At 39.8% G+C, this 24,074-nt stretch overlaps 1 protein-coding gene across 4 annotated transcripts; it reads left to right on the top strand.

Moving 5' to 3' along the window:
- Nucleotides 1–9,253: 9,253 nt before the first annotated feature.
- Nucleotides 9,254–23,321, top strand: ARL5A (ARF like GTPase 5A). 4 transcript variants are annotated; one of them, XM_073305463.1, is made up of 7 exons: nucleotides 9,256–9,610; nucleotides 11,946–12,056; nucleotides 12,713–12,773; nucleotides 15,961–16,108; nucleotides 18,118–18,201; nucleotides 20,951–21,102; nucleotides 22,590–23,321. In XM_073305463.1, the coding sequence occupies exons 4-7, from the start codon at nucleotides 15,965–15,967 to the stop codon at nucleotides 22,636–22,638; spliced, it is 429 nt and encodes a 142-aa protein (XP_073161564.1). In that variant the 5' UTR covers nucleotides 9,256–9,610; nucleotides 11,946–12,056; nucleotides 12,713–12,773; nucleotides 15,961–15,964; the 3' UTR covers nucleotides 22,639–23,321. The 4 variants fall into 4 exon arrangements, with proteins under 4 accessions (XP_073161563.1, XP_073161562.1, XP_073161565.1 ...); XM_073305462.1 differs by lacking the exons at nucleotides 11,946–12,056; nucleotides 22,590–23,321 and adding an exon at nucleotides 21,870–22,114 and having other exon boundaries at nucleotides 9,254–9,610; XM_073305461.1 differs by lacking the exon at nucleotides 11,946–12,056 and having other exon boundaries at nucleotides 9,255–9,610.
- Nucleotides 23,322–24,074: the final 753 nt, after the last annotated feature.

The raw sequence follows: 24,074 nt of genomic DNA, 5'->3' as shown, positions 1-24,074 counted from the left end.
AAACTTCCCTGGGTTCACAGCCCTCACTAATGTTCCTCTGTATCATTCTCAGAAGCACACACTTAGTAGTCCTTATTGTATAGTTACTTGAGTAAACTCGGGCAGTTGGCTATTTGATCAGTCCATTTGCTTTATATAGGAATAAATTAAATTTATCCCTTGCTCATATATTGATTTCTGGATTCAGCAGTCATGAAACCTCACCGTGACTCCATGTTGTTCTTGAATTTTTTTAAAGCAGAGTATGCATCCTGACTGGTGAATGAAAAATGGGATGCAAAATTGTGTACAGTAGAATCTGATTTATGCAAACTCCTCTTACCCATAAAAAAGCCTCGTTGTTTGAAAATTGGGTTATGTTTCCCAACTTGCATGATTAGTTTGGATAAATGGATTCAGCTATAATCTATTTTGCTCCAGTAATCTCTCATGCCTTTAAATAGTAGTTCAATTGATAATAATGGGGCTACAAAATACAGTTACCTAGCCAAGTCCAAATTTGGTGAAGGCTATCTCCTGCTGTCTTTATACTTTATTGCCAAAAGGGAATACATCCTTTTAAGAGCAATCATCCATATTGGCCTTGTTCTATGATTATTTAAGCCCAACATACTCTATGTAGAAAAAGAATGGTACATTTTGATAATATCATAGAAAATATCTAAATGAATGAATTTGGACAAAGGGCTGTAAACTCTACTTAGGATCAAAAGTTTGTTATAAATAATGGAGGCAAACATATTTTTCTGATTTGTGGAATATGCTTATGTATGCTTCTAGAGAAACTTCCTCCTTTCTTCAATTCCTGGGATCCAAGTGAAGTGTTTTGGAAAAAGATTGGTCCTGCTTTGAGCAGGGGGTTGGACTAGATGACCTCCTGAGGTCCCTTCCAACTCTGATATTCTATGAAAGATAGAAATAATAATAATAATAAACTTAAGAGTTTATCATTCTTTCTAGGTACATCTAGTAGCTATTTCCTTTGAAATTATGGTGGCCAAGGTGAGAGCAACCATTGACACCTTTTGGCGTGGTCTTCGTGCTGCTTCACAGTAGACTTGCCTTTTCGGTACTGCCACTACAATTTTTAAGCAATGAACTACTTTTTGTACTTTCTAGGGCTGGATTCTGAAAATGCTTACTGCTGACCATAATGCTTATTAATGTTAAGTCCAGTAATAAGCATTTGCAAGTTCTGGCCTACAGTGTTGCATACCGTTTATCATATGCCTTACAAATATTTTCTGGGACATTATTAAAAAGAGAGCATTCTATTGCCAAAATAACCCTTTGTTATTACTTCTACTCTGTATTAGTACTAGAAAATAAAGTAATGTAGCAAGAAATTATATTGTACAGTACAAAATGATAGTATATATATTTTTTGCCAATAATATAAAAAATAGAGCAAGGAAAAAAAGCACATTTGTAATAGCACAAATTTACAACAAATCCATTTTACATTTGCCATTGCATTTTTGAAAAAGTAGGTACGTTGTTGATCCAGTTTCAATGGATTTATTGCATTTTCCATCACTTTAACTTGCTGCCTGACACTTCTCCAGCAATTTATTTTACAGTCTTGCAATTTGCTTATGTAATTTGATTTTTCCATGAAATTTTATCCCTCTTCAATGTTAACTCAGTAAAAAAAATCAGTCTTTTAAAATTAGAAAATTTGTTATACTCATTGCTCTTATTTCTACTCCCAAATTTTGAAATCATATGACTATAAGTGAGGTCTTGATTAGTGCTCATTAATAATTTTTTGGCATAAAGGACTGAAGAATATGCTATTAATCATATTTGTAGTCCAAGGTCTGTAATGGAAATGAAAATATCTCAAACAAAATGCCATCCTGGGGCTATAAAAGCATTTTTGCCATTGCATACTATTCTGCTATTGGGGAGAGGGGTTGAACTATGTAAAAGCTACAAAAGGGTCTATACTAGCCCACCTAAAACTTCCAGGGAAATTACCAGGAGTTCTATATATGCAAGGAATGCATGCTCAGGCCTAAAATATGTATAAATTTGAAATAAGCCTGATTCTTCTCCCATGTACACTGGTGAAGTCAATGGTGTTGCACAGTATAGGAGGAGAATCAAGCCAAATAAAATTCTGTATGTGCATTAAAAATAGATGTGGCAGAATAATGTGGTGAAAACAATCATCCAAACTCTGAACCATGGACCTTGGGCTCTTTACCTCCCAGTCAGTCTCTGATTATTGGCCAAACCTGTTTCCATTGCCATTGCAGGGAGTTTTCCCTCTTACATCAATGGAGGCCAGTTCATGCTAATTATGGCAGAAAAAATTATTGCCTTTATTAAACCAAAAGAGTACACATTTATATTTTCTTTGTTGCTGATTTGCCCCTTCCTATTTTTACTTATATAGATACTGTATGTGTAGCATTCTACAAGGCATGCTGGGTAAAATATACTATGCAAATGTGTACAGTGTTGCATGTTTTGCTTTCCCTCTGCTTTAGTGGCTTTCAAGGAAAAAAAAGTGGTGTTATTTTTGTGAACAGAAACATTAACAAAGAAAATGCAGACCGCATGCATACAGTATCCTAATTTCTATGGATTTGTTTTATGGAATTTAGATGTATAAAAATGAACTGCATTAAAAATTTTTTCTACAATAAATGAAAAACTATCTAAACATAGTGTTTAAAAACTTTTAGTCTTTTAAGTCTGTTCTTGAACTGTACACACAGCTCTAATTCTCAAAAAAACCTAAATGTGTGAGACAAGCCTTCAAAAGGTTGGACAAGTGCTCAAAATGATCAACAAAGAACAGCAGCAGAAGACATTCAAAATTATGTGGGAATCTTTATTAACGTGTTTGAAGATTTCATTAACCTCAGATTCAACATTCTGCCTGATATAAATAATGTAGTTAATAATCAATGAAATTGAGAGAAATGATGCACATTTGGGCCTACAATGTGAATGATACACTGTTCAGGAACATATGGCCCACAATGCTTGTAACCCAGAAGTGCAGCATTTTACTATAAAATCAGTCTCTACATTCCATACATAAGTGAAAAACTCCTACTTAAGGCCTAATCCAGAGACCACCAAAGTCAGTGAAAAGTCTCCCATGGACTGCAATGGGCTTTGGATTAAGTCCTTGATGTGTTGGCCTGTCAGTTTACAGCCCAAAGCTAGTCCAATACACAAGATTAACAAATGACAGAAGAGTATGTGGGGAGGAGTCAAAGCGAAACCAAAATACTGTTTATGCTACCCCTGAAATCTCTGTGAGAACTCCTTGTGGAGTTCTTCACCTGTTGGTCTATTAGGGAGCAAGAGTTCTTTCTCCACAGAATAGGCTGTGGGGCTGACTTTTCGGGGTTAACCAAGATGTCAAGAGTAAATCAGTACCATTTAAAGTGTGAGGTAATCTCATCTGTGCCCACCGGGGGATGTTCGCCTATAACTACCAACTGCAGACAACACAAGGACTGCGTACACCCCACTCAGCCCAGTATCCTACCACAAGCCCTTTAAATTGCAGACTAGCAATTTACATGCACCTGTCTTATTTCATTACGGTGCCCAGTCCCTCGTCATCTGGACACCCTCAACGTACACCGATCTGCTGCCTCTGTGGAAGCAGTGAACCCCTGTTAACTGGCTTCAGCTCAGTTCAACACTCTCCTTAGCACAAGGAACATAACATGCACTCTATAGCCTATGTTTATTAACACGTTACTTTCCTGTCTAATAAGGTATTTCTCATCCAAAATTCAGTCCATGCAGCACTCGTCCAATCCAGAGAGCCGGGGCCCACTTTTCATGAGACACTTGCGCTGCTACAGTATCTCCTCTGTAATGGATCAGGTCTTATGCCCTTTCTTCTTTTTCTCTTATATAGTCCCAGGCTTTGTCATTTTTCATAATCAGGGTGTTTTATTAACTCCAGCTCAGTCCTGAGGGCCCCCTATTCAGATCCTCTTTTGGGGGTCTTTTGTCTTTGTAAATACTCAGGCCTGTAAACACAGGGCTCGTTGGGCTGAAATATGTTGATTCTTCTCACTCTAGACAGAGTTAGCTAAGACTGACCCCACCTCAGGTCACATGCTTCATTTCCAACAGCGTCAGAACATAATACTCTACATTTTACATCTCTCTTAAAATATTTCCCATACCAACATTGCGCAATACCCATAACAAACAGCTAGTTCTTAGCTTTCGTCAGAGACGACACACAACCTCCTTCAGAGAAATTGTGAGAGGATATACCAGCTTGGTGTGTCTGGGTACATCTGTGTCACAGGGGCTCACTGCCAAATCTGGGAGATCCTTAAGGATCCGCATGTGCTGTGGTCATCTGTACAGAGACACTCTGCCTTTGCACTAGCTATGGCATCTGGTGGACCAATCAGCTTCCTAGCAGTGTGATTCCATAATGATCACTGGTAACACAACTATAGTCTGTCAATGTTTTTGTTATGAGCCCTCTTCCTGTTGAGGACAATATACAGTATCAGAAAAGCCATGTTACTTGCAATCTGATTTAATTTTGACTTAAATTCTTACTGCACATGCAGTTTCTTTTCTTTTTTAACATTTGAATTCAATCAGTTTGACTAACGGCACAAACGAGTCATGATCCAGAGGCAAACACCCACTACTGTATTTTCCACTCCATGCATCTGATGAAGTGGGTTCTATCCCACGAAAGCTTATGCCCAAATAAATTTGTTAGTCTGTAAGATGCCACAAGGACTCCTCGTTGTTTTTGCTGATACAGACCAACACGGCTACCACGCTGAAACATGTGAGTTGTGCTCTGAGCTGTTTGTTAATAAAGTGCTTTGAGATTCTGCTATGAAATGGGATGTAAAGTGCAAAATGATACAAGTATTATTTTGTATTTCTTCATATTATCCTAGAATAGATGCTAGAGAGGGGAAAGATTTATTAAGACAGTTAATCCATCCCCTCTGCCAGTTCAGGCTCCTTCCCCTTCATTGCTTTGAAAATCCTGGAAGCCTGTAGAAGAAGATGGAAATAAGAAGGTGGTGTTAGCCCAAGCTGCTTCCACTAATGGGTGACCACTGCATCAGAAGAGAAGGAGAAAAACAGAAGTCACTCCCAGGAACAGAAGCCTTCAAAGTGAAAGAAACCAGAAGCCATCATCTGGACCAAAGCCTCCATCCAGTTAGAAAGGAATGTCCACATCAGAAGCGGACTGGAAGGAAGATCGAGGTATACAAGGAAGAAGGAGATCAAGCAGCAGGAAAGCCATTGATATGCAATCCAGGGGGAAAGGAGTACCAGGCAGCAGAGGAGTAGATGAGAAAGGGAGCGAGTGATAGAGAAGCATGTGCATAGAAACAGAAAAAAGGAGGAGGAAATGCAAAGCAAAAGAAGATATCATTAGGATTTTCAAAAATGACAACACTTATTAGAGATAGCTGAAGTACCTAGATGTTTTCCTATTATTACTCTTCCATGTAAGCAATATCTCTAGTTGCCACAAGGAATTTGTGTTAACACCAACAGGATTGTAACTGGAAGGCTGGGTCAGGCAGCAGTCCGTGAGACACATCCTATTGTAAAAATGTTTGAGAATCCCATGCCTTAGATGACTTATAAAATTGTTTTCTGTTTTTAGAGTCTCATTAGAGATGGACAATGTCAAATCATCATGTATCACACACTTAATGCTATGTATCCATTAAAAATTGCCCACAAAAAAGTTTATTTTAATGAGACTATTGATCTAGAAAAACTTTCATTTCTCTGAAGTGAAAATATATGCCCTGTTAGAGTCTCCATTATTGCTGGTCACTGTTAGCAGGCACAAAAATTGCTTCATGCAAAGCAACTGGACATGTGTGTGCTTTCCAGCGGTCTTGAGGAAACCAGTGCAATTGTTCTTGTATCACACGAGTACAGCAATTTTTTTTATTTGTTGAAGGTGGTCTGGAATATATTTTACAATTGTTAAATAACCAATACAGCCAGAGTACGAAGGACAATTGGCACATTTGTCATGTAAAACTTGACACATGCACTGTGGTACGCTCTGTATCTTTGTGGCATTCAAGTGATTCTAAATTTCTTTGATACCTTTGATACATACAGTCACTTTTAACAAAAATCTGTTATAGCACTTTAAAATACTTAGGGGATCAGAAAAACATTTCAAAAATGCTGCAGGCAGCTTGAATGAGGGTCTTGGTGGCCACTTTAAACTCTAGATAAGTAGCATTTAAATACATGCTCAAGATTAGTAGAATAACTTTTGAGGTCGATCAAATGTTTACAGTAACATGGTTTAAACATGTAAAGATGCTTTTTGAAGTTAAAAAAACAAACTGTGTCCCACTTTTGATGTTCATGTTGCCCATCTATAATGGTAAATTTACAAGAATCCTGACCTATTCAGAGAACTCATTCTGTGCTCATAGTTTACCAAATCTAGTAACTCTATAAATGTAAACCTACTTACAGATGAGAATTACTTAATCTGACTCCAAGTACTGCAGAGTGGTCTTACAAATTTGGGCCCTAATGTAAAAAACACATGCATGTTTAAAATTACAGTCAGTAATCTCACTGAAGTAAAAAAGACTACTGATAAGTGAAAAATCATGGATGTGTGTAACAGGTTTAGGATTTGGGGCCCAAATTCTAGCAGGTTTTATGCACTGGAGCTGCTAGGTAACTCACAGTCAACATGGGGAAAACAGGATGGAAGTTGTCTATGCATATTCTGTCTGTCTCCATACCCATGCAGACAACTTCATAGGATTATAGAAATATATGGGTAGAAGGGACTTCAAGGGATTATCTAGCCCATCCACAACACGATGAGGCATAATTAAGTACACATAGACCATCCCTACCAGATGTTTATCTAACCTGTTCTTAAAAACCACCAATGACGGGGATTCTATGACTTCCCTGAGTAGCCTGTTTCAGTGCTCAGGGCTAGTGCTTGGACCAACTTCTGTTGGTGAGAGAGACAAGGATTGGAGCTACACTGAGCTCTTATTCATGGCTGGGAAAGGTATAGTTATAGTTGGAAAGATTTTCCTAATATCTAACCTAAATCTCCTTTGGTGCAGATTAAACCCATTACTTCTTATTCTATGCTTGGTGGACATGAAAAACAATTGATCACCATCCTCTTCAAAACTACCTTTTACATATTTAAAAACTATTGCTATATTCCCACCCCCACCTCTTTTGTCTTCTTTTTTCTAGACTAATCTGCCCAATTCTTTCAACCTTTCCTTATGGGTCAGGTTTTCTAAACCTTTGATCTCTGTTGTTGTCCTCTGGACAGTCACCAGTTTGTCCACATCTTTGTTGAAACATGGTGCTCAGAACTGGACACAGTACAGTACTCCAGCTGAGGCCGCACCACTGCTGAGCAGAGTGGATCAACTATCTCCCATGTTTTATATGTGAAACTTACTGATACATCCCAGAATGACATTTGCCTGTTTTGCAACAGCATCATGTTGTTGACTCATATTAAATTTATCCACTATCATCCCCCTATCCTTTTCTGCATCCCCTTGCCAATTATTTCCATTTTTGTATTTGTGCATTTGATTTTTCCTTCCTAAGTGTACTACTTTGCACTTGTCTTTATTGAATTTCATCTTATTGATTTCAGATCAATTTCACAAATTATTCAAAACTATGGAATTCTGCTCCTGTCCTCCCAAATGCTTGTAACTCCTCCCAGCTTGATTTCATTTGCAAATTTTATGCATTCTATTTAATTACCCAAGTCATAAATGAAAATACTGAATAGTAGTGGACCCAGGCTAGCCCCCTCCAGTACCCCTTGCTACATCCTTCCAGTTTAACAGTGAATTATTGTTGGACCCTCTGCAACAGAAACTGCAGAAAGGCATTCTAAGTCACAGCCTAGGGGCAAATGGTATGGTCACATGTTTATGAGTGTACCACTACCTGAGATACCTATGCAAAATGTCAATGCAGATTGCTGCTGGCCATAATACTTACAAACATTTTAATAACTTTTGCACCATATAAGTGCAGCAAGTGGGTTTCATTTCTTTCCCTACCCTGATCAGAATCCAGCCCTCAGAATTTTACCCTTCAGTTGTTCCCTGGTAACTCAGAGCAAGAAACAGAGCTAGTACTTACACCCCTACACATCTAAAAATCATTAGTCAGGCCCCTAAATATCTTCATGAGATTTTAAAGATAATACATTTGGCATTCTTTTTATATGCCTTCTGTTTTTTGAGCCCTTAGGATTCATATTTTCAAGATTCTTTCCACAAGCATGAGGGCTAGGAAACTTATTTTCTTTTAAATGAAAACTGAGATTCTCATATAATCACCTGGCTCCAGGAAGTTGGGCTTTAAGAAAAACACCCCAACCCTGTGAGACTTGATTAAATCAAGAGTTGGCAACACAGCCTTTCTCTTGTCCACAGTCACACGTGGTGTTTTTTGCAGCGTAGCACTGGTGGTTTTGGGTACTCATGGCGGTGGTTGGCAAGGAGTAAGGGGCAGTCATAGGGTCCCGATTTTATAGGGACAGTCCCAATTTTGGGGTATTTTTCTGAAATAGGCTCCTATTGCGCCCCACCTCTATCCCAATTTTTCACACTAGCTGTCTGGTCACCCTAGGCAGTCACAGCAGGCCAGTTGTGAGAGGTGGTTAGGAAGGTGATTGCCAGGGAACCAGGCACAGACACAGCAGCAGCTAGCAGGGGGCGAGTGAGGGGCAGTCATGGCAGTGGTCTGGGGGAGGCACAGAGGGCTGGCAGGGAGCAATGGGCTAGTGCAGCAGTGGTTGGCAGGGGGGAGGAGGGGCAGTCGTGGCGGTTCGCAGTGGCCGAGGGGCAGTTACAGAGGCTGGAAGGGGGCAGTTATGGCGGTTGCCCGAGGGCGGCCCCGAGCGCTGGCAAGGGCGACGCTAAGCCTGGGGGAGGGCGGCCCCAGTGGCGCTGCTGAATGGGCAGGAGCTGTGGGTGCTGTAAGGGGCAGGCCCTCTGCGGCCCTTTGGCTGGCGGAGGCCACAGGCCCATTGCCCTGGCTCGGCCCCGCATGCAAGGGCCCGGCCTCCAGCGAGGCGGCACGGGCTGCAGGCGGAGCGCGCGCGACGGCTCGTTCGGCGGTTTAGGGCCACGAGGGTAAGATGAGTCACGAGAGCGCCTCCTCCCATTCGCAGAACTCGCCTACTAGGGGGCGGGCCGTGGTATGCAAATGATCCGCTCCCATAGCGCCACGCCCCCCTCTCGTTCGCTCGGCCCTTCGGGTGGACGGTGGCCGGGAGGAGCTACTCGCTGCATTTTATTTCCCCCCTCGAAGCCGTGGTCGGGACGTCGTTTCGGAAACGGGAGCCGGGCTAGCGGCGATGTCCGTGAGCGGGGGCTGCACGGCCAGGAGTGCGCAGCCCCAGCGGGCCCGGCGCGGCCTCAGCCTGCCACCTCGTCGGGTAGCGCGGGACAGGGGCCGGGACTGAGCCGCCCTGGGCCCAGCAGGGAGAGCCGCCGCGGAGCCCAGAGGAGACGGGAGCTGCCGCGGGGCCGGGTCCGCCCGAGGATGGGAATCCTCTTCACCAGGATCTGGAGGCTGTTCAACCACCAGGGTGAGGGGCTCGGCTGGGGGGCGGGGAGCTCTCCGGGCCCGGGGGGGGGGCGGGGCCGGTCGAGGCGTCCCGGGGCTCCGCTGTGGCTGTGCCGGCTCCGTGCTCTGTTTACGTGTCACGCTCGCCGCCCGTGCCCGGGGCAGGTGCTCCGTGGAACCCAGCGCGCCTGCGGCCTCATCAATACACCGCCCGCGGTGGGAGCGGGGCAGGCTGGGCTGGAGGCGGCGGGGGGAGCCGGGCACACCCGAGTCCAGGTTCCCTGTCGAAGTGCGGAGGCGTGCAGGGCTCAGGAGCGAGCAGCAGGCGCTCTCGTGTCTCCGCTGGACTCAGAAGCGTTTGTGAGGAGCCGAGGGGGTCACTCCCCATACTGCAGCTGGAGCGAAAAGTGTCCGAAAGCAGCGCTGGGTCGCTCCGTTTTTGGCTAAAATACGCCACGTTCCTCTTCTGCTCAGATTAGATTCGATTGTTGTTGTTTTTCCCAAAGGGCAAGCACAGGTTCAAGAAATAAGCTGTATCATTAACTTCCTTTGTATCAAGCGTGCTCTGTTTGTATAAGTAAACTTGTTTCTCTGCATCTCTACAGACTTTTGCCTTAATGAGTCTACAAAACCTAGTTTGGTTTTTACGTTTCGGAAAAAACGCTCTGTGAAGATCACAGAGTACTTGAAGGCCAAGAGATGAATTATTTAAGTATGAACCAAATACAGCTTCTTATGGTGCCACATAACGTTTCCTTCCCTCAGTAGATTAGCTTCAAGACAAATGTGACTACTCCTGCCATGTTACTCTTATACAGTATTCTCTTTTTTCTAGTCCATGTAACAACTAGTCCAATTGCTCTTGAGTTTTAACAGAAAAGTTGGCTAGTAATCTTTACAAATGAACTCCACATATTACTTTTTATTTGCTGGACATTACTTAATAATTGTCCCTTACTAATGTGTTTAAAGCCAGAGACCAGAGTTGGCAGAAAAGAATAAAGGTATAGAAGTGATTTGTAGAAATTAGGCAGAGAAGTGAAGATGGAGAAAACATACCGTACTCAAAACAGCACTCCTTTAACGACAGATACGACATACTGCTTCATGAAAGTGCTACAGACATGAAGATGTTTCAGGAATTATGAAAAGGGTCCAAATCACAATTTTTACCCTGGGTCAGGTAATAAATAAGTAGTGAGCATAACACACACCCTAGTTTGATAAATTTTTTTAATGAGACATGGTGGCACTTACCACAGTACACTGTTCAGGTATGCATTCTGTGGTCACAATAAGGCACACTGCAAAATACTTAGGAAAACTTTTAGTTAATGTGTTTGAGTCTTTTCTGCTTCTCTGCTGTATTTATGGGGCAGGGGGTTCAGGAGAAAAGGAAGTGACTAATATGCACAAGGGAAAAAATAAAACTGACTAAGCAAACTGCTGTCAAATGCAAAAAGTGAATAAGTTGCTCTAAAAATGTACTACTTGTAGTTAAAATAATCTTAGGTTACTTGTAACCATAATAGATACAAACTCTGCAAAGAAAAGTAGGTTTGTTTCCCCCCCACCCCCCCCTTGAGTTGAAAAGTGTGTAATTTGATGGTAGTTGAATTTTGCCTTATCAGGTGGTAATGGAGGGGTTTCCTATGTAATTTTTTTTGCATTGTCTCATTTTTTTTAACTAGATGTAACAAGTAGAATATCTGAATACCTTGTGTTCCACAGTAGTTTTCTGTTAATTAGCAGCCTTTTTCATGGCTTGTTTTATTTTTTAACCTTATATACAGTATTAAGCTATTTGCAATTTGTCTTTCAATTTGTGTTTAAAAAAAAAAAAGCTAGCTGGACTATGTAGGAAGCATTAGTGACACCTGTAGCCATGATTAAGAGGGATTCTGAGCAGCATTGTGTGGAGGGAAATAGCAGCTAGAAGGGTATCCCATAAATATTTTGCTCATCCCCAAATAATTTATAAAACTTATTTTTAATATCAATATTTTAATTGCAATAACATACATAGAATCATACCATACTGCTGAATATGCTCTATCGGGTCTTGTTGCTTAATGTATGTTTTATTAGTGACAGTCAGTAAGTCTTAGTAGCTGTCATGAAAACTGCTTATTTTAGAGACAATATATTTTGTTCCTAATGCCACTTTCTTCTGAAAGATCTCTAATATCACATAAAATGCATGTTAACTTTTGTGTAGGTAGAATTTGTAAGCTCCTTTAAAGTTGCTTTTCAAATGAATTTATACAACTTTATACACCATGCTGAATGGCTCCCATAGTCAGAGCATTTTCCATTCAGCACAAAAACTTTTAAACCCCACTTTTTTGTCTTTAAAGTCTTGCAATATCCAGCTCCACTGCAGATCTTCTGCTCCAAGTGATTTCCTAGCATCCAGTATGCTGGAGACATCACACCTGAAACAGAAGTGCCTACTTACAGGGGGTCAGGTAATCTGTCATTTTTACAATATTGTGCAGTTATGCCAAGTTGTTCAAACTTCAATTCATACCCTCTGGGCTAAAAAACAGAACCACACAATATTGATTAAAAACAAAAAAGCACTTATGTGATCCCCTGTAATAGAACAAATGCAGCTGTAATGGGAGTAATTACTGCTGTGGTTGAGGTTTGGGTATACTTCAGAGGCTTGATTTTTAGCATGTCTGAAGACCACTTGGGCAAAAGAATACCCTTGCTTACATTGATGAGCCCTTACTCACATGTGCATTCTCTTTGAAGTCAATAAAACTGAGTAAAGTTATGTATTTTAGCCCACGATGAGTAGCTACCAACAGTACCACTTCTTCAATTTACATTATGGTAAATAGGAAATAGGAGATGCTGAATGAATACAAATACTTGGTTGAGGTTGGCATTTGGTTTCAAAATGAATTTACTTATAAGAGGTGCTGAAAAAATGATCAAGGCCCAATTGTGCTGTGTGCTATACATGAACTATCTGTGTATACAACTTGCTTTGATGCTTTTTTTTTAAAAAAAAAAGATTTAAAACAAGCACCAATGTGAACTGTCTGCTGAAAAGCACTAAAGTGTTATTAGCTACAGTGGTAACTGTGACTTACCAATAAAATTTTTATTTCAGAGCACAAAGTAATCATTGTTGGTCTGGATAATGCAGGAAAAACAACCATCCTTTACCAGTTGTAAGTACATAGTATGAATTCGCTGGCAAAAATGTATTTTTGAAAAATCCACTCTGTAGCTTCCTCTGATTTTTCGTTAACCCCCATTTAAGAGCAGCACACTGAGCATAGGTGGTGATCGTTTCATACATAAAAGGGAAATCCTGTAGTCTGGTTAGCAAGCATCTGATTCTGGCCCATCAGCAGGGTTTGGAGCTACTTATATTTAATGAACTGTGTCATAAATATCAATGCACCATAACAAGCTATGGCTATTTGCTGGTCAGAATTCAGGATCTTAATGGCATTTATAATATGTATACATTATGATGTCGGGGGGACTACCAGTATGCGCAAAGTTACTGAGATTCATACATTTTGTGGAAGTGTTGTTACTATGTAGTGCCTAAAAAGCCAGCCAGAAATGGGGTCCTGGGGTAAGATCCATGTTAGTAAAAGCTGTTTGTGTTAAATTAGTTGACAAAACCACCTCTAATCTTCATGTTACAGGTTTTTTTAATAGGGAGATGTGTATCTTTTCACAGTAAGCACTTCAGTATTTTGAAAACTCTTCTGACTCAATCCCAAGAACTATTCATGGAGTGTTTAAAGAGCTATTGTCGTCTAGGTTACACCATAAGCTTATGTTTTGGATTTTGTTCAAAACAGATGTATTTATAACTCTTTTAATGTTGTTTTGTTTGAAACTCAAAGCCCATGCAGTATTTGCAACCTAAGCATACATTAGCACAATAAAAGCCATAAAATGAAACTGACTCAGTTATTATCATTGTTCAGGCTGAAAAAATGCAAAAAACCCCATACGTTATGAAAAGTAAAATCAATTTCCCTAATTCTAAAAATGTTTGTAATTAGGAACACAAGTAAAGAGATTCTAAATAAATAAATTAATTAAATATATGTCTGGAGTATGTTCTGTTTTAAATATGAAATTCAAGAAAAGGTGTCTTGCTCTGTCATTTTCATTATTCCCTTCTATCTGTTGCTCTGTCTACTTCTAATCCTTCTGTTCTGACCCTGCCCTAATTTCATCTTCCTTACAAATGTATGTTATGATTAAATTACTTACTACATGCTCATATACCACTGGGCAGTGGGGATTCTTTCCCGGAATACTAGACTATCCCTGCCCCTCTTCACTCCTGCTGGATTCTGTTCAAATGATGTTCTAACAGTGTTTCAATCTCAAATCTCTCTCTGTGCAACCAAAGAGTTAGAAGAAATTGGAAAACTTTAGACAGTCTTTTAATTTTTGTCAAGTGCACTGGTCAGTTTATGGCAATAGCAATCATAAGCAAGTTCTTGAAAATGCTTCGTTTTTCTTGAAAATGTTTTTGTGTGAGCAGTACTGCAATACATTTCAATTACTTTGAATCCCTGTTTTAGATACTCATGAATACTACTACTAATGTGTTACTTTGGTTGTCTTGGCAAAACAGCATTTTAAAATATCTTGTTTTTTTCTCAAAAGACAAAGCAATTGATCTCCATTAAAAATCATTTCTCAAACATTTTCTTTAACTTACTGTATATACTCGTTCATAAGCCAAATTTTTTCATTTAAAAAGGGGAAGCATCAGAGAAGGGGGTCTGCTTATGAATGGGTATAGAGCGGCAGAAGTGGGACACAGCCCCTCCCCTCAACAGAGGGAGCAAGGAGAGGCAGCACAGCCAGCGGAGCCAGAAGGGAAGAGGCAGAGCCAGAGTCTCTCCGCTTCTGGCCATGGTGCTCTTCCCCAGCCTCCGAAGCAGGCTGCAGCTGTGCCGCTCGCCCCCACCCCCCAGAGCAGGCTGTGGCCACGCTGCCCAGCCTGCTGGAGCACGCTGTGGCTGTGCCACCCGGCCGAGCCTGCTGGAACATGCTGCGGCCACGCTGCCCAGTCTTGCCTGCCGGAGCAGCTCCAGCCAGGCCAGAGACATCCTCCCCAGCTATGGTGGGAAGGGATGGGATGGGGAGAGTGTGGGGGTCCCGGGCTAGGTGTGGGGTCATATGGGGGGTGGTCATAGGGGTTATGCCCCTGACCCCCAGCTTCTCCCTCCCCCCCCCTCCCCAAAAAATTGTCCCCCACCAGCTGCTGTCCTGGCCAGTCAGGGTAAGCAGGTGGCGTGCTGGGACACTTTGTTTACTTAAGTTTACCTCTATGCCTCTGGACGCTCGAATTAAACAAACCATCTTGGCCCACCAGTGGCTTATCCTGATGGCCCAGGAGCCAAAATCTGACCCCTGAATTATAGGGTCAGCTTATGAATGGGTCATAAAAAATTTCCATTTTTACATCTCCATCTCGTGGGGGTTGGCTTATAAACGATCCGGCTTATGATAGAGTATATACGGTAAGTGGTTTTTGGCTTATGGTGGCAGGTTTAGGCAAACGGAAGAGGAGAACTGATATAGTATATTGGGATGGGGTTGTCTTGGTTTTTTATTATTTATTATTTTTCATCAATCTTATAAATCAAGTGGTTTAGCAACATTCCTTTTATTTCAGAGTTGGAGAAGAACAATCATTCTCTCCCAGACTGAGCTACATTGTGCCAAGTTTCATTGGGGGAGGGGAGAAACTTGTCTTTTTTCTACCCACCCTTAAGCAGTAAATGCCCTTAAAACAGAGTCAAAAAGAAGTGCTCTCTCAGGGCTTGTCTGCACTACCGCGCGGGGTCAATCTAAGATACGCAACTTCAGCTATGTGAATAGGGTAGCTGAAGTCGATGTACTTAGATCTACTTACCACGGTGTCTTCACTGCGGTAAGTTGACAGCTGACGCTCTCCCGTTGACTCTGCTTGTGCTTATCATTCTGGTAGAGTACCGGAGTCGACGGGAGAGCGCTCAGCGGTCGATTTATCTTGTCTATACTTGTCACGATAAATTGACCCCCGCTGGATTGATTGCTGCCCGCCGGTCCAACGGGTAATGTAGACAAGCCCTCAGTTTTATAGTTTGTTCACTGAGTGAACAAGAGTAAATCATTCATCTGCTCTTTCTTTACTTCACCTTTCTGTTGTCAAAGAATGCCTACCACCATTCTGCAGATGAGCCTTCCAATCTGAGACAACTGTCCATTTTAGTTTTTAAAAATGGGCCAATTTTGTGGTCTAGTATGTGTGATAGTGCATCTCCAAATACAGTTGACTTTTGTCAACATTGCGTATGCAGTTTTTGATCATTCATTCTTTTCCTTTTGCAGTTCTATGAATGAAGTGGTGCATACCTCTCCTACGATAGGCAGCAATGTAGAAGAGATAGTGGTTAATAACACACGTTTTCTAATGTGGGATATTGGAGGGCAAGAGTCTCTTCGATCTTCATGGAATACTTATTATACAAACACAGAGGTAAGAGTTTATTCCCTGTTGGAAGATATGTTCTTATAAGGAATTAAAATAACATCTTAATGAATAATCCAAGAGAGAGTTTGGTTAACTAAAGTTTATATCTTACTCCATTTCAGATATTACTGTAGCACTTTGTAGACATTCTGGATGCTTGTATTTCAATTTGTATGTTCTCTCCTTAGCATGCTGTTTCATTTCACACCTATATATCACGTAAGCTACATAACAAAACAGTATAATGTAAAAGAACCAGAAACTAACCATCAAAACAAGTAAGAACTCTTCCAAGTAAGGTACCCTTTTTAAAAATGAGAATAATCACGTGAAAATTCCCCTTACGCTTTTCACAGACAACCTTAATAAGGCACAAAACCCACACTGAACTCTTTCAACATATACATCACCAATATTCATGTATCTTTAAGAAAAGTACTTCAATGGTGATATCAGCAACTCTGTGTAGTTAAATTGGAACCTTTGCTGTATTATCAAGATGCTTTCCTTCAGTGCTAAATGTTCTATACTCTACACCTGTACTAAATAATGAAGAAACTTTACCTTCTGAAAAATGATTTAATCATCATAAATACTGTAGCTGTTTGGCCATTCTCAAAAGACTCAGATGTGCGTGTAACTCTAGATTTCCTGTCTTCCAACTGCATGCTTTTACTTGACGTGGGGGTTGGGGAGCGTATGTGTGTTACCCTAGCACTGGCTACCCACTTTCCCCTTTAAAATAATTGCTAGTCATTTCATTGCAAAATAGCAGGGCAGGTAGGGGAAGGAATTCTGTGAGTTAGTGTGTTGCTCTTTTTGTAAGAGTATATCATATTCCAGTCAATGGGAATTGGGTGCCTCTGTACCACTGAAAGTCTACCCCTAAAACTGTAGTTGATTAAGGATGAAATCTTGACCTCAGTGAAGTCAGTGGGGCCAGTATTTCACCCTAAATGCTTGCAGAAACTTAAACAATTGTTCAGTTAAAATGGGTAAAAGTGAAATCCAAAGTCGTCATAACAGAGCAGGATTCCTGAATTGTAGAAATAAGCAACTTAAAAGAGGACTTAAATAAAATAATCAGGAATTTTGCATGCCAAATTTATTTGTCTACCAACTTAAACATAAATTACAAATATTTTAATACTAGAATTATCAACAAACCATTGATTTCTGAGCAGAACTGTAATATGCATATAAGTAGGGCCCTACCAAATTCACGGTCCATTTTGGTCAATTTCACAGTTCTAGGATTTTAAAAATAGCAAATTTCATGATTTCAGCTGTTTAAATCTGAAATTTCACAGTGTTGTAGTTGGTAGGGGTCCTGACCCGAAAAGGAATTGTGGGGGGGTTGCAAGGTTATTGTATGGGGGTTGTGGTATTGCTACCCTTACTTCTGCACTGTTGCAGATGGCAGCGCTGCCTTCAGAGCTGGGCACCTGAACAGCGGAGGCTGCTCACCATGAGGAGCCAGCAGCAGCATAGAAGTAAGGATGGCATGGTATGGATGGGCCCTTTGTCAGCAGCCGTCACTTTCCGGATGCCCGACTCTGAAGGCAGCAGCACAGAAGTAAGGATGGCATGGTATGGTATTGCTATCCTTACTTCTGTGCTGCTGCTGGCAGGGCTCTGCTTTCAGAGCTGGACACCCGGCCAACAGCTGCTGCTCTCCAGCCACCCAGCTCTGAAGACAGTGTATAAGTAAGGGTGGCAATACTGAAACCTCCCTAAAATAACCTTGACCTCTTGCAACTCCCCTTTGGGTCAGGATCCCCAATTCGAGGAACTCTGGTCTCCCCCCAGAAATCTCTATAGTATAGGGTAAAAGCACACAAAAGACCAGATTTCATGGTCCATGATGTTTTTCATGGCCGTGAATTTGGTAGGGCCCTATGTATGAGGGAGGAAGTTAACACTTTGCTTATGACCCAGGGTGCACATCTATTAAACATGATTTAAGATTGTGCACACTATATATTTGTTTACTGATCCTTTTTTACCCTTTAAAGTTTGTCATCGTTGTTGTGGACAGCACAGACAGAGAGCGAATTTCTGTAACTAAAGAAGAACTTTATAAAATGTTAGCACATGAGGTGAGTAGTGGGTTTTTTATATTTTTGGTGAACATTTACAACTATCTTTCTCACAAATAAATAGCATGTGAATGTATTATTTACCTTACACGCTTGGTTATTTGTAAATATATTCACAAAAAATGAGTCTGACTCTTCTCTTTTCTCTCTCGTTTCCCTACTACAATATTGCCTTAATAAAAAGTTTTGTTTTTTTTTAAAGTTAAGTTACAATGAAACATTAACATGCCACATCATACATTGCTTTTTCAGGATAAGGTTAATATTCAAAAAATCTGGCTAAAGTTTGTGGCATGATGGTTGGGAAGCCCTCCTCTTCTGAATATGCTGAAAAGGGTGCTGAGATTTCAAAATACCTATCCTCTTTTTAGCCATTCTCTTGTGTACATACTTGTTAAGAGTTTTTTCCTTTACAAGGACAGTCCATATTTTACTGTACCACAATTCCATAGGAGAAGTCATATTTTTCCAATGATGTGCAATATTAATTCTTCATGCTAACAATAACATTCTGTTTGAAATGTGTCTATGCTCTGCCAGAGCATTAAGCTTCTCTAGGAAGCTGATATTTTGCATAGATGAATCTCTGTAATGATGTCCTCCCAAAACTGTCTTAATTCTTGGACACAACCACCACATGTGCAAGTATGTTCCCCTTTTCCTGCAACCCCTCTAACAGAGCACTTCCCTACTAACAAAGACATGATGGCATTTGACTCCAGTTAAGATCCATCTATATTGTATAACAGTTTTCTTTTAACTACACAAAATGAAGATTTATATCCTCTTTCCCATATAGAGACCCACTCTTCCAGATCAATTTCTTTGTTCAAATCCTGCTTTGGACCAACGTCTTAAATTCCTGACACCGACACCCTTTCCCTTAGCTACTGTCTTTAATAATCAAGACTTTATCCCTAGGAAATATAAGTGATCATTCGTTGTGGGTAAGAGCTGAGATTACTCAGATTTAGACAGCTGTTCCTGGGTCCTGACTTGAAATCCTACCAAGAAATATGTAATAATGTAAATAATAGTATAAAGATCCTGTGTTTTCAGTTTTTATAAGTCAAACATTTTATTGTGAAATCTGGATACAGGATGGCTTATCTAGACCTTTAACAACATTTGAGGAATTGTCCCAGGAGCAAGCTGGAACAAAAGCTTTTAATTTCTGAGATATGTACAAGTTTGACTGGAAAAGATCTTGATAAGAAAACATAACTCTTTTTAAGAACTGCACAATGTTGTGATCTTAAATTAGTGATGCTCTTCTATACAGTAAAGTAAATTCAAGAAAGTGATCTGTCTGTAGTGTCTGACAGAATTCTGAATGCCTGACTTGGAAAGCACATAACTGTTAGTTGGATGACTAAACCTGCTGTCTGGAGGTAGATGAAGAGCAGGGTGGAGGGTAGCCCAAAGTCCAAGAGCAGCACTTATATGAACCCATCCATGGCTGATTGGAAGTACTAGGGTGCTGTCTCCAGACCTTGATTCGGGGTTCTATCTTTTATATATATCTCGCTAGCAGAGATCAGTGTTCTGGCTGTTCTGTCACTCCACAGGCTCTTGGCTGCTGCAAGGAGGTGAGGGTAGAGAAACAGAAAAGGTTTCCATTACTCTGTTCCTTCCTAATTCCCTCCCACCTCTTTTTGAATGGGGTCAGAGTTGTTTTCCTTGTTGAATAACTGAAGTGTCTTTCTGTGCAACAAATAGCTCTTAGTCTTGTTGTTTTACTTAACAAAATATAACCAAAAGCAAGCTGATACTTAAACCTGTAGAGGTCTTCTGTGAACTGAAACAATAAAAATTGAGAACATCTGATTCTTTCTAGAAATGTTGGGAATATTCTGAGTATTAAAATAGAGTTAAAAGAATAAAATTGACCAGAAAACATTTAAAACAACTTACAAGGCTGTAGGGAAATATTGAAGCCCTAGAAAGATAATTAAATAATTCATATGTGATAATTGACTAAATGAGAACCCAGTATATATCTCTCTCTCTCTAGTGAAACCACAGAAGAAAGCTTTGATAAGGGAGATGAATGAGACCAATATAGTATTTCTGAGTGAAAATACCACAAATGATTCAGATGCCTCTTGCAAACCAGCCTTTTCGTTTTAGGTAGCAGAAAATACTCATGTTGGAGGGAAGGGAAGATCTCCAGTATAAATGAGAAACGCTTTTACAAGGAGGATGTTGTAGTTAATATTGTAGTTAGTATATCAATTGTATGACACTGGGTATTTAAGAGACTTGCATTTGTTTCATTAGAGTCATTTTGTTGAACTTTTTTTTGGTAGGAAAATAATGATTAGCACTTAGGGTAATAATTTACAGATGCCAGTCATAATGCACCTTGTCCACAAGCCCTGGAATGAACTATTGATCCACTGTTGATCCATAACAGATTTTAAAGGTGGAAAAAACTCTGTAAACAAAATGACAAATGTTTCCACTGCCAATCAGAAACTGTTAGACTAGCAGTTACTCTCAGACTTTGTAAATTTCAGTTATACTTAGAAACACAGGCAATATGTTTTCATTCTGGACTTTGAAACCTTTCAGAATTCTAAAAGCAGAATGTGTGTTGGCACTTAAGTGAAAGATGCATGCACAAATGTTTTCAAGATCATAAAGACACTTCCAAATCAGAAACCTAATTTGACTCTGAAAATCTCTGAAATCATAATAGAAAAATAATTAAGCCTCTAAACATTTTTCTCCGTCTTTTCCTCTGTAGGACTTAAAGAAAGCAGGTTTGCTTATTTTTGCTAACAAACAAGATGTTAAAGAGTGCATGACGATAGCTGAAATATCCCAGTTTCTGAAACTAACTTCAGTTAAAGATCACCAGTGGCATATCCAAGCATGCTGCGCTCTAACTGGCGAGGGGTAAGAGTTCTTCTTGGGAATACTTTCTGAATAATTTTGGTACCTGTATCGTGGTATACATAGGCTGTTATTTGAGATACATCCCCTAACACACCTCTGCATTCTGGGACCGGAATCTCAAGGCAACATTGAAAATCATTGAAAATGATGTCCTTTTAAACATGAATTCTTCTTAGGGCCCTGCATTAAATTCAGCAACATATAGCACATTCAAGAAAAATAAAGACCTGCCCCAGAGATCTAGTAGCACTGGGAAATAACTGTTGTGTACTGTGAAGAGATACTATTCATTACGTGTATGGGTTGTTTTGCTTTTTAAAAGGTGAAACTCACCTCACTAGTCTTTGTTAAAGCACGCAGCAGTGGCAGTTATGTGGCCAGTTACAATGAAAAGCAGATATGTCTGTTACAGAGAACACATGCTTCCTTATGTGAACCAGGGAGTTAAGAAACCTTTTATCTGTTTTTCTGGTATTTGTCACTGAAGTAAGCAAAATAAAATGGAGAGCGACCAAGGTGACTTGAAGACACATTTTAATGCCAAGTCTCCAAAGTGACACTAGTAATTTATTTTAAAATAAATTCAAAAAGAGCATTTCAAATCTGACACTGTCAATTGAGTGCACTCATATTCAAGATTATTTGGGAGAATTTTAGTGGTATCCTGAATGGTAATGAAATGTAGAGCCTTTCTCCTCTAGGTTGTAGAGCTCGTCTAGCTCAGATAGAATTTAAGTTGGCTCAGTAATCTAGTTTCTTGTTAACAGATGTTAACATCATATAAACCACAACCTAACTGATACTCTTGGAAGTCAGCAGAGCAGTGATGGTTCAGAGGGTACAGAGACTGACCTGACCCTAGATGTGGTCACATCAGGTCAGTGTGGTGACATATTTAGGCTTGGCAGAATTTGATTTTTACTTTATCATTTTGAGGGATAATATCAATGTTTATTTTTAAAATTTCTTCCCCATTTCTATCAATTTTTAAGAGTTCACAGTGGCAGTGAATTATGGTGTGTGTGTGGGGGGGGGGGGTCAGGCAGTAATTATTTAATGGCAGTTGATGCTGAGATTCAAAAAATTTTAAAGCTGTGTAACCATTAAAACACAAATCACCAATAGCACATCTCAAAATATACAAAGAAAATATCCTTAAATCAAACTCTAAGTTCAAGTAGCATTTTTCTTTGTATATCTGTCAATTTTTATTGTTGTTGATAATATTTTTCATTGGTTTGTATATGTATGGTGAAATCAACGTTCGCCAACGTTTACCAATTTAAAAATCTAATCCTTCCAAGCCTAGACATATTGTTAAGGGGTTGTTTACAGTTTTACTTTTATTGTTGTGTAGATTGAACCTGTTAAGGTTGCAGGACTTTCACGAGCACATGCTGTCTGAGTTCTGACTAAAGTTACCATGACAGAATATTTGTAGGTAGTTTTTTATGCAAAAATACATATTTTAATTCTTTTATTTACAGATTGTGCCAAGGACTTGAATGGATGATGTCAAGACTTAAAATCAGATGATTTTTAATGACCTCTTTGCACTGACATTGCATACAAAAGTGCTGTACCTATGGATACCTTGGTTAACTGTACCTATGGTAACCTGCAAAAATAATGGGTTAGATGTATTTATATTTCAACTTTATTTTCTACACACACATATTAAGGCCACCTCTTTGAAAACAGATGAAGATGAAGGTTCTAGTTTGTTTTCCCCATTCATTGCCTCTGAAGATAGGTTTAAAAACTGTGGTTGACATTCTTCTCAAGATAAAGCCACTCAGGACTGTGTGTGGTGAGTATGAAGTGAGGGGAAAGAATTTTTAACTTTACATTTTATATTCCGGTATAACCTTCCTAGTTGAAGATGTTGGCCTCGTTATTCCAGTAAATTAGCAAGCAAATCAGTGGCATAAGTATTGACTTTCCAGTATTTTAAAACTTGTTGAAATGTGCTACAGATACAAAAATATTTTCCTCTGTGTACTGTACATATTTGTGTATATTTATACCTCAAGTATAGGTTAACTGAAATCTGTTCCAAGAAAAAGTGAATAACACTGAATCTCAGTGTACTGAGACTAGTACTAATGTTGAGATTGTTGACATGTCACAGTTGCTTTTCCTTTGTTCTCTGTACTGCTCTAACCTTCACCAAGTAATTGGTGCACCATTTCTTTATAAAGTGAAATCTCTTAAGACTATTGGTTTTAATGTTTCTCATATATATACTCTGCAATTAAGAATGATCACAAAAAGGGATAGTGTGTCTGAATGTGGATTTTATACTTTGTTCAGTATTGGCAACTAACTGTAAAACTTTGCTAAAAGGTAAAGAATCCAAAAAGTTAGCATTCTCACTTTGTTGGGTAAGACCATTCCAAAATATGCCTGTGTTCTGCTCTGCTTTGTTTTATGCTCAACATCATGTTGAGTATTTATGATAGATTCCTATCTTGGGGGTAAATCTTCACTATTAATAAAGGGAAAATGTGTCTTAGTTTTCCTTATGCAAAGAAGTGACCAAAAAAGTGTGCTTTAATGTTCTCACCAGAAATCTTACGGAACAGTCTATTTTGTATTAATATGTCTTCAGAGAAAGAGGATACTGACTGGTGGTGGTCCAAAATTGCTGAAGTAACTATTTGTATCTGTGTATAAGAGACTGACGTGGGGGAGAAGAGAGGATACACTATTCTACCGTAACTGATGCTTGATTCTGCTCCTATAGAAGTCCATGTGAAAACTCAGAATTAAATGATGCATGTAAATGATGCTTCAGCATCACAATGATGAGGCCCCAACTGACTGGTCATGATTCATAGGGGATATGCAAAGAACTATGGGAATCATAACTATCCTATTCTTCCTGTATTGGTAAATGGGAGGCGTGTGGGGATCCTAATATGGAGATAATTGAGAACCATGGGTGAAAAATATTTTAGTTCTTCATGAGA

This window comes from Lepidochelys kempii, chromosome 11 (assembly GCF_965140265.1).
Source record: "Lepidochelys kempii isolate rLepKem1 chromosome 11, rLepKem1.hap2, whole genome shotgun sequence".
In the NCBI taxonomy this organism is placed as follows: domain Eukaryota; kingdom Metazoa; phylum Chordata; order Testudines; family Cheloniidae; genus Lepidochelys; species Lepidochelys kempii.
Note: the sequence above shows the minus strand (reverse complement) of the source record. Positions and strands in the feature narration are given on the sequence as shown.

What these genes read in the sequence shown, in the direction of transcription:
- ARL5A (XM_073305461.1), top strand. Translation starts at nt 9,565, where the DNA reads ATGGGAATCCTCTTCACCAGGATCTGGAGGCTGTTCAACCACCAGG. An exon ending in GAGGCTGTTCAACCACCAGG is followed by an intron (nt 9,611 to 12,712) that starts GTGAGGGGCTCG and finishes TTTTTATTTCAG; the next exon opens with AGCACAAAGTAATCATTGTT. An exon ending in ATAAAATGTTAGCACATGAG is followed by an intron (nt 18,202 to 20,950) that starts GTGAGTAGTGGG and finishes TTTCCTCTGTAG; the next exon opens with GACTTAAAGAAAGCAGGTTT.